Raw genomic sequence first — 11,518 nt, 5'->3', positions numbered from 1 at the left:
ATTCCACATCACATCCATTACAAGCCTTTATTCTAAGGTTTGAATTTAATAGGTTTCTTCGAGTTTGTGTAGTTTGCACTACACTTCATACTGTGTCTAATATTATGACCTTACCATGCAGCGACTGTGCACGTGGCAGGCAAAATATTAGAAACAGCACTGTCAGTGTGATACAGAACAGAAACCATAACAATAATAATAACATAATGGCAAGGCACTCCATCCATCCGCCTGATATACATTCTACTTCCAACTAAACTGTACACCAAATTGTGGCACAGGGTATACTTCCAGCTTATACATTGAAGAAATCAAATAAAACCAAAAACAGTAAAATGGGACAATTAGAGCAGGGAGGCAAAATGTAAAGAGAAGAAGCTGAAATTGTGATACTAATAAAGCCCTGTCTTTTCCTTCTTTTTTGACCTATAAATGTTGTTAGAATGTTGTATTCTCGTGTTAAACTTTGCATATTTGGAAGTGAGCCCTGAAAGAAGTTAGTGATATCTGTGAAGGATTTGTTTCAGAGTGGTTGTTCGGCTCCCTGTGATGTCACAGTGACCAGGACTTCCTTATATGGGCGTACCCAAGTGCGAGTTGTAAAGTGAAGAAGCTGAGTGGGGCCAATCACAGCAGGGTGGGCGTGCCCGGAGGCGGAATACATGAAAACAGAAATACACCTGGAATAGGTGTAGATTCTGGAAGATCTAGAAAACTTTCTGTGTGGGTTATCCTGTTTAGTTGCTCAGTAGAGTCCACAACTCAATACAAAGGGCCCAAAATGAATAGGTCCCCCGTCAAATATAACATTTTTGGGCCATTTTACAAGATTAAAAAACGACATAAAAATCTATTCAATAAAATGGCCCCCTGCATTCTTTGATTTTCATTTTGCGCCCCTCCCCCACATAGACATTTTGTAATTTTTTTTAATCTCATGACAAGTTTATTAATTGTTGCAAATTTATTAAAAATAAAACACTACGCATGCTGCCACATTCCTTCACTCAATAGTTGCAAGAGTTTCAAAATTCCCCAAATTAAACCTATTTATATAAAATAAATAAATAATTTAAAGAAAAATGTTGGGTCATTTTTTTAAATGTTCTTTTTTAAAGATATGAATCAAGCATGCATTGATATCTCCTCTTTTCTAATCGACGCCGTGTCCAATAATTAAAAAAAAACCTTTTTATCCTATTTTTTTAACACCACACCTCCATTAAACTCCATCCTTTTTCACTTAAGCCCACATTACTGTGTATACAACTATTTAATATTGCAGGATGATAAGAATTAATTAATACAAATGAATGACGGCCTGGTGCTCTCTGCAGTTGAGTAAATACATGCTTTGGTCACATGTCACTTTATGATGCTGGGAAGATAGATATTGCAACTAAAGATTAAGAAGAAGATGTCCTGGAAGCAGGTGGTGCTGATTTGTTCCTCCTCATAAAAATGTCAGCCACTTTATCCGCGTCCATCATCTCCCCGTTGGCACGCATCAAGCAATTACACTCGGTAATAAGAATAGGAACCTGGCTGCCACCGCTGTTGTGTGTGTGTGTGTTTTGTACAAGGTAAGAAAATGAAAGCAGTGAAGGAAGGTCAGGAGAACGTGGCGACGGTCGTGGAGAGAAAGAGAGAGAAAAAGAGGATGAGAGTGAAATAATGTTGTCATGGAAACTGGCATGGATGTGAAGAGAGGAACAAGAAATGTAAATTGACTCTCTGTGAGCTGAAGGAGGAAGAAAGAAGTGCGTCCATCAAGACAACTTTAAACGCAACACTGGTCGTGGTCATGGTTTTATTTCACATCACTTTTACACTTACGGTTATATGAGTGAAAAGGAGGAGGAAGAAGCACATCTTATTTCATTCCACCACTTCTCAATGTTTCATAGTCACTTAATAAATCATGCAGTTTTGTGGTTGAATACGGCTTATTATTAGTAAAGATGTTGTGATGATGAGTGGCCAGTAGGTGTCAGTAAATGTTACATTGATGAGACAATAGCTATAGCAGGAAGTACTGTACAGCAAGTTAAATAATATCTACTATATTTGATAATACAAAAAATTCTATATAAATAAATAAAATTACAATTAATAGAATACATTTCTGAAATTTAGTTGTGGATGAGATCCACCTGTAGTTCCTTAAGACCCTAGGTCCTGTGGGCATGTGTTGGTTGACACAGCATCGTGTGGACATCGGAGGCGGTGCCTCAGGATTAACGGACCGGGGTGGGGTGGCGGTTGCCTTTTTTAAGAAGGGGGACCGGAGGGTGTGTTCCAACTACGGTGGGATCACACTAGTTCGCCTCCCTGGTAAGTTCTATTCAGGGTTTCTGGAGAGCAGGCTCCCCCAGATCAGGAGGAGTGTGTTTTTTTCCCTGGTCGTGTACCTGTGGACCAACTCTACACTCTCTGCAGGATCCCTGAGGGTGCATGGGAGTTTGCCCAACCAGCCCACATGTGTTTTTTGGACTTGAAGAAGGCATTATTATTATGGAGAAGGTGCCGCTCCTTTGCATTGAGAGGAGCCAGATGAGGGGGCTCGGGCATCTGGTCAGGATGCCTCCCTGGGGAGGTGTTCAGGGCATGTCCGACTGCTAGGAGTCTCAGTCATCAATACATCCATACATTATCTATACCTTCACCTGTCAATCACTAAGTGATTGACAGCTATGTGAACCACTACACAGCCTATGCCAGTCTCTAACTAAGCTTCCTATGTCAAATTATTAGATGATAGAGCTGTGTGGATTCTGCCTAGCAACAAGTGTCCATGTGGTTATACTAAAGTGCGCTATCAGTTCATAACAAAATAATAATAATAACTGGGAAGTGTGAGATGATGTTTGATTGTGTGTTGCCAAGAAACTGATGGTTTCCGTGGAGACACGCTCCCCCCGGCGCCTCTGTGTGCTGCAATGTACTGCAGGACAACGAGACGCTCACCTGAGGAAACATAATGGAATAACGGAACAATCTGTTCTGCAGAATGATACAGATAACTTGACACCTAATTTATATATCTGCACCATAAACAACCGGTCTGGTCCGTACATCCATCATCCAATCACAGCACATTATGATACATAATACAAGCAAGGCAAACACACACACAATTTAGTCTTTGAAACTGACATAGACACTAAAACACTACAATAACAACAAAAAAGAAAGAGAAAACGGTGCAGAAATGACTGAAGAAATACGAGTGACCGCTAGATGGCAGCAGAGTCATAACGCAGCAGTGCAAGCTTTACCTGTGGATGTCAGGGAATACAAATAGGATGATAGAAATGTCTTTTCCTCACTAGATTAGAGCAGTAAAGGTTCTTATGTTTTAAAAAAACACACACCATATACTGTAGATTAAGCAGTATTTTCCCAGTGTATCATGCTGAAATACTACTAGAGATAATAAATACAGTTTAGTACAGTGATTCTTAACAATAGGACCGTGGCCCAAACTTGGGCCTCAGGCGCCACCTATAGGGCCACAAAACTTGGAATTTTTCACCAGTGGGCCGAGTGGGTCGTGGGACTGCGTTGTAGGTTATCAACTGAAGACACCAGAGATAGGCTAGCCGCTATGCTACTGCATGTTATCAATGAGACGCTCGGTTACAGTGCAGCTTCCAACCAGATGGTGGCGGTAATGTGTCAGTCAGTTGTTTAACAAGCTCACAGAGGATCAGAAGAAGACATTCAACTACAACTAGCAATGGAGAAGTTTTAAAACAAAAAATGAAGACAAAAGTGGTGCCAGCCCCCCCAAAAGTACAATCCTGACTTCATCAAGTACGGCTTTGTAAATGGAGGAAGAGCAACATCAGGTTCGTTAGCTTGTTAAACTGTGAGTGGATGTGATTCATTCATTCATTCATTTTCTACCGCTTTTTCCTCACAAGGGTCGCGGGGGTGCTGGAGCCTATCCCAGCTGTCTTTGGGCAAGAGGCGAGGTACACCTTGGACTGGTGGCCAGCCAATCACAGGGCACATATAGACAAACAACCATTCACACTCACATTCATACCTATCGCCAATTAACCTAGCATGTTTTTGGAATGTGGGAGGAAACCGGAGTACCCGGAGAAAACCCACGCATGCACGGGGAGAACATGCAAACTCCACACAGAGATGTGAATTGAACCCTGGTCTCCTAGCTGTGAGGTCTGCGCGCTAACCACTCGACAGCCGTGCCGCCCTGGATGTGATTTATTATTGAAAACTAATGAATAAGATCAATTCAATCTATACAGTGTTAATATTTAATGGGCCCCGGGCCACCCTGCCCTGAAAAAATCGGGCCTCAACGTCAAAACGGTTAAGAAGCCCTGGTTTAGTTCAAACACGCAGATCTCTTGCATAAATGTACACGGCAGTATTTGTCACTACTGCACGTGTGGAAGTGGACTGTGAGGGCCTGTATGAAGTTTACTGGGGGCCACGGCGGGTGAGCACCTTCAAAGAAGGTTCAAGGGTTTCATCTGCTGTACATCCATCCACCTCCCGGGGCACGTCATCACTTCCTTCAGGTGATTAAGGTGAGCTGGAGCCTCTCCCGGCCCAGTCCAGCTCACCTGTCAATCACAGTACACATCCAATCATTCAGTCCCCACAGCCAAAACTTGCTACTTATTTCAATTCCACGCGTCACAAGCGGCCAGCAGATGTTTCCACGAGAAGAAAGACTTGTAGCCTAGTAAAAACGTGGAAATTAGACTTCAAATCAAATCATGGAGGTGTGACATTAAAGCCCGCAGCGACAATCGGCTCGCTGCAGTCATTCAGCCTGGTCACGTGACCCGCCAGCACATCTGGAGACGCCACAAGCTGCTCGTTAAATGTGCGGCGGGGAGGGGTCGGTTCACACACACACACACACACACACAAGATGTTGTGTAGTGTGTGTTTGTGAGGCTACGCGTGGAGATATAGAATCTCTCTTTCTGTGTAATTGATCCCAGACTGGACGTTTGGACGTCCTTATTTTATCTTCCAGACAAAACCTCCACTGCTTCCAGATGCTGACACACCAACTCCAAACTGTTTTCTTGGGGGGTGGGGGGAGTAATGCTTTAATGTCCAAAAAAAGCTGGCAGCGAGACAACAACCCTGATGGTTTTTATAAAGGATACAGCATGAGGTAGACTACTTGCAGGAAAACTACAGTACTCTCTCTTCATCTTTGCAGCTCGTTATATAACCGAAATAACACATGCGGCAATACAGCCACTTGTTGCTAGGCAGAATTCATGGGGCGCAATCATAACTGCCCTGCTGACCCATGAAAAAAAAACTTTCTGGAAAAATGCGTAAAAAGTCATGCAAGACTTCCGAGACCAACGAGGACGGCATCCAACGTTAAAACATTTCAGAATATTTAGGGACGGGACGACCGGTGCAAAATTCACTCGTGTGGGAACGCCAAACATGCAAGAGAACCTCCTCACGTCAGACTTCAGCTCAGAAAGCGTCTCAAGGATTTTCTTGTGGAACGTTCTAGTAAGTGTGATGATAACCATAGAACAGCACGGCCATTAATTATTAATATCAGTACTGTGCACATCGCTACACTGATGATAGATGTCGCTTTTGCTCAGGGTCGGGAAAATTTACCAGAAAGCTGATATAGTTGGGTAAAAAAACAGTTTATTCCAATAATAAAGTCAAAATATTACAAGAAAAAAAGTGGACATTTTATGAGAATAACCTTGTAATGAAATGTAATCTTCAGTAGCATAGAGTTGAAAAAAAAGTAATAATATCATGGGATATAAAAAAAATTAAGTTGTCATTTTTGAAAAAATTGGTTGCGGGAAATGACATTATTATGAGAGAATAAAGTCAAATTATGGAAATAAATTCATAATATTAGGTAAAGAAATTTTACAAGAATAATGTTTGAATAGTTGGGGGAAAAACTGAAGAAATTGAAAAAACAGCTGTCGTTTATTCAAAATAAAGTAGTAATCTAACAATAAAAAAGTGGCAATTTGACAAAAAATAAAAAGTGATAATATTATTATGGTCAAAATATTATGGTAATAAACAATATCATGAGAAGAAAATTTGCTTCTTAAAATCATTTAAGAAGCAAGTTGAAAAACTTGGAATAAAAAATGAAAAATGGGAGGAAAAAAAAAGAGCGCATATTCATACTAATACTTGAAATGCATTTTTTTGGTTGAAATATATAAAGTATATAGAAGGTCTTGGTATTTCTACATGTGGCTGGACAAGGTTAGGACACCCCTGCCCCCAGTGTGATACTCTGCTGGAGAGAAGTGTCACGTACGGATGGACGGACTGAAAGGTGCTGCATGTCAGTCTGGGGGGTCCAACTATCGGTGTGTGTGTGTATGTGTGTGTGTGTGTGTGTGTGTGTGTGTGTGTGTGGTGCGTGCTGGGTGGCGCTAATGTGCTGCACAGCCATCAGGGTCTCCTTCTGCTCTCTCATCCGCTGCCAGGAACACAAAAACATCTTCTCGACCCACATGGACCACCTGTAAGCTTCTACAGATAATACTGTTGCTAAATCAAAGCGTGGTCATCATAGAAGCCTTATTACGCCTATGGGCAATGTTTGCACACATATTGGAACATTCCCAAGTGTAAAAAGAAGTGAAGCAGTTTATGCTATTAGTATATGAGCGCCTTGCTAACATGCTGTCTGAAGAGTGAAGCGTCTCATCCGCATTTGTTTTGTATCAGACTAAATATAAAGGACTAATTAGAGCCTTCTCTCTTGTCTGAGGTTACCTCCATGAGAGCAACTTTACGAGCTTCTCGCGAGGCCCGGAGCGCCGTGACGGTGGATCGCTGGCCTCCTCTCCACACACGCACATCCATGTGTGTTTTCACGCCAACACTAGACACACGACATGCCCAAAAGCCTCCTTTCAATGCAGAGTGCTGTGTCGTCTCACTCGCTTTTACGCACTTTGAATACACCTTGTCAAAGACATCAACCATTACAGTATATGAACACTAATACTACTCGTGATAGAAGTACAATAACAGAAGAAACAAGTACGTACATTAATTTATGAGTTGATATAGACGGCTGGCCCTGCTTCAATTGATCCAATTTATGTTGAGACTATGCGGGGTGTTGTGCTAAGCTGATATATATCGCATAATAATATATTCATATTATCTTGCTGTATAATTATAAACCACAAACTCCTAAAACTGACACTTTTACTCCAGTCCTGTAGGTGGCAGTAATATATTACTTATATGTTTTATTTATTATATATATTTATATTATTAGTTGATATTTCATATTCATATTTTTACAATGTTATTATTTTAGGCATAATAGTCATTATTAATCCAAATTATTATACCATGTTGTATTATTATTTGCTTATTTTATTATTGGTTATATTTATATATTGTCATTATCTTAAAATATTTGAAAGTAAAAAAAATTCTGGATCATGTGCGAAATGCAATAAATAACTGATTATTTAATGCAATATTGAGTTGTTATGAACTAGTATTCATGTTATACAATATAGTTTTAATTATTTCCTTCTTTTGTATATTTTTTCACAATTTTATTATTGAGAGATTTTGTTAAGCATATTGTACAAAATACACAACATAATTATTTGTACAAATTATTTGTATTTTTGTTTTATTATTTTTTATGTGAACAAAATGAACAAAACAATAAATTCATGCAATATTTCTTTATTTTTACTATTGATAATAATCATGTTATTATGTATCATTGTCAATATTATTTAATTAATTTTTATTTTTTATTGCCGACCTCAATGAGCGCATCTAGATGTCCAGAAGTTAACATAAAAAAGCAGCTAACACGGCTAACTCGACTAGCTAGCTGACTGTGAGCCAAAGAGGTGTTGGTTTCCGTGTTTGGAAAAGACACTGAATAAAACATGAGGTATTCTGACACCTGACGCTAGTAAATATTTTAGTCTGGAGGTTCAAAGACGTCGTCCAGCTCGGCTGTTAGCAAGAGAAGAAGAGTCGGGGCCCGATATGAAAGCTTTTAGGATGTTTCTTCGCGTCACTTTGCTGGCCTTCTTGCTGCTGCTTCTTCCTCTTCAAGGTGAAGACCAGCACTTTTCTTCAATATGAGAAACTTCTACCAAGCAGGGGGTCATAAAAGATGTCTGCTCCTCAAGATGCTTATTAACTACTGACTCATGTGCCTTACGTGTAGATGCTGGGAAATGTTCTCCAGAAATAAGAACTATTACCATGTAAATACGCCCTCTAGTGGCCGTGAGGAGCATAGGGACGGCATCGCAGCGTTTCTGTTTCTATTTCCGTACCAAAAAGTGCCTGAGCTGATAAAAACGAGACACATATTTTGTTTCTTGACGTGGTTTCCATCAGGTGAGTGATATCGCTGCTATTAAAATTGCATTAATAGACCATGAATGGACATTTTCAAATTGTTTGCAACTAGCCAGGCGGTTGTAGCGCCCCCTTTTGGCGAGGCTCCGGCTGCTTTGCTAGCGGAAGTTGTTTTGGTCGAAAACGATTGTGTTTTCACTAGTCACTAATCACTAGTCAAAATACTGTACATCATGGCCGACTTGTGTGGGACATTTAAAATCTTAAAAACAGCACCTCCGTGCGGAACAACAGAAAGTACGATTGAACTCGTCTTGTCTTTCAGCGTTAGAGCTACCGGACTCGGAGGAAGTGGAGTACCTGGGCTCCAACGCCACGGCGACCGTGGGCGGCTCCGTCCGTCTGGACTGCGGCGGCACCCCGCCCTCCGTCTTCATCTGGGGTTTCACCCGAGCCGGCTCGGACAACAGCATGGCGCTGGCCTACGACGACGGACACGGAACCAAGCTGCAGATCCAGTCGGGTGGCCCGGGAATAGTGCACGTGTCCGCCGACACGTGCGCGCTGGTCATAGAGGTTGTGCACGAGGAGGCGGCGGGCACTTACACCTGCCAGGCCTTTCACCACGCCGGGGGCGGGGTCAAGATGGTGTACTACTCCACGCGACTGGTTGTCCACCGCCAATGAGGATGCACACAAAAACAGTTCTATAGTTATGTTCAGTTATAGTATTATATTCAAGTTATATTCTTACCATGATTGACACCTGTGACATCACGCATCAGAAAAAAATGATCCAATTTGGAGTTCAAACAAAAAAATCAAACAGGTTTTTCTTTGGCAAAGAGAATCAAAAGTGCGATGATAACCACAAAAGACGAACCGGTAACCATGGCAGGGTTGTTAAATGTAACGTAAAAACTTGGACATTTTAGTGATGTGTACTATTGATACTTCGGATACTCGTCATGCTCTGAAATCCATTCTCAAATAAAAATATCATTCATTCATTCATTCATTCATTTTCTACCGCTTTTTCCTCACGAGGGTCGCGGGGGTGCTGGAGCCTATCCCAGCTGTCTTCGGGCGTACACCCTGGACTGGTGGCCAGCCAATCCCAGGGCACATATAGACAAACAACCATTCACACTCACATTCATACCTATGGACAATTTGGAGTGGCCAATTAACCTAGCATGTTTTTGGAATGTGGGAGGAAACCGGAGTACCCGGAGAAAACCCACGCATGCACGGGGAGAACATGCAAACTCCACACAGAGATGGCCGAGGGTGGGATTGAACCCTGGTATCCTAGCTGTGAGGTCTGCGCGCTAACCCCTAGACCACCGTGCCGCCCTAATAAAAATATCGATACTGAAAATTTTTATTTTTTATTTTATTAAATTTTATTTTATAAAATGTTTTAAATTTTAGGAGAATAAACTTAAATATGTTAAACGTAAGTTCATTTATTTTCTATCGCTTTTTCCTCACGAGGGTCGCGGGGGGTGCTGGAGCCTATCCCAGCTGTCTTCGGGCGAGAGGCGGGGTACACCCTGGACTGGTCGCCAGCCAATCACAGGGCACATATAGACAAACAACCATTCACACTCACATTCATACCTATGAGTATTTAGAGTCGCCAATTAACCTAGCATGTTTTTTAAGTTAATACACGTAAAAATATGTTTTGCTATCTTTAAAAAGTGTTAATATGATAAACAAAATAAAGTAATCTTTTGGAAATTATGTTTGAGAAAAACTTGAAATTGTCAAAACATGACTGCCAATTATGCAGATTCGACAATAAATGACCTGCCATGGCTTCCTGGAAGGCAAGTGCTACGTGATGAAGACAGCGGATGACATCACGGCCGTGAAGAGGCGGCTGGAATGTCGCTGGAGCTCATCCAACCACAACACGCTTCGCTTTTTGTCTCCAAAAGATGACGGGGGGGGGCTCTGCCGAACAACCCCTAAGAACACCGCTTCATCGGGAGGAGGAACAGCAAGAGAACATTGGTGCTCGTTCCTGCATAGGCTGCCTAATGAAGGGGTGTAGGAGGAGGGGGAAGGGTGAGGAATGACGGACAAGAACATGCAGGAGCATCAGAGGGAACATCAGTCCGTATCTTAGTCTGGATCTCATCACAGAAGAGCAGTTTTAGTGGCCGATTACTATCACTGTCCTGCTCCACTGAGAGACTGGATTACCTTATTATGCATCTGTTCCGCATTTATTTATTCTTATTCTATGTTCTTATAGCTCCTAGCTTATATCTCCTATCACTTTGCTGCAGTATCTATCTAGAAAGAAGCTGGATGAGTGATGCTTGGATGCTTCTCCTCAGGATCAGCACACACACACACACACACACACACACACACACACACACACACACACACACACACACCAAACTAAACATACATGAGGCTTTTCTATAAAATCGAAAAAGCTTGTTTACTCTTCCATATCTTCTCTTTATATTATTACAAAACTTTACAATCGCTAAAAGAAAAACAGGCAAAAAAAAAAGCATAAATAATATAAAAGACCAACTTTGTTCTTAGAAACAGATACATTCATATGAAATAAGATTTGACTACTAGAAAAAAATAAATAAGTCATCTAAAGAGTCTTTTTTGGGGATGATCTGTCACAGTCTCTTTCCCCAACACGTTCATGTCCAGCGTCCCCTCTCAGGTCCCGTATGTGACATAGCCATGGCACCCCACACACACACACACACACACAAATGTCTCAAGGAGGGGCGTGTCACCGCATCCGGCCCCGCCCTCAGACCTCCTGGATCAGCTCCCCAGTCAGGCCGCCGACAGAGATCCAACCCGGCTTTTCGTCACAGTCCGAGTCCGGCAGGCCCAGACTGTCCCAGCACAGCACCGGCCCATCCTGGTCCACGCAGTCCAGATCCTCCTCGGCTGCACACACAGTCAGGGACGGTGTTATATAATGACATCCACAGCTACAGTACATGGATCTTTACTTTGCTGGTTTTTAAGGCAAAAAAAAAAACAAGTATGAAATGAGCTTAGAGTGCAGCCTGTGATAGATGGCATATTTTTTAATAATTATTTTATAATAATAATAATAATTATTACTCAGTTATTATATAATCATATTTTGAACTAATTAAATTTTTAA

At 41.5% G+C, this 11,518-nt stretch overlaps 1 protein-coding gene across 2 annotated transcripts in view; it reads right to left on the bottom strand.

The window, feature by feature from the left end:
• Positions 1-10,640: 10,640 nt before the first annotated feature.
• cdon (cell adhesion associated, oncogene regulated) overlaps positions 10,641-11,518 on the bottom strand; it is a 32,389-nt gene continuing 31,511 nt past the window's right edge. The window contains exon 19 of one of the 2 annotated variants that reach the window (XM_058080595.1): positions 10,641-11,295. In XM_058080595.1, coding sequence (XP_057936578.1) covers positions 11,153-11,295 — 143 coding nt within the window. In that variant the 3' untranslated portion in view covers positions 10,641-11,152. The remainder of the gene's footprint in view (positions 11,296-11,518) is intronic. The other variant, XM_058080594.1, reaches the window with a different exon arrangement.

This window comes from Doryrhamphus excisus, chromosome 8, assembly GCF_030265055.1.
Source record: "Doryrhamphus excisus isolate RoL2022-K1 chromosome 8, RoL_Dexc_1.0, whole genome shotgun sequence".
Lineage (NCBI taxonomy): Eukaryota > Metazoa > Chordata > Actinopteri > Syngnathiformes > Syngnathidae > Doryrhamphus > Doryrhamphus excisus.
Note: the sequence above shows the minus strand (reverse complement) of the source record. Positions and strands in the feature narration are given on the sequence as shown.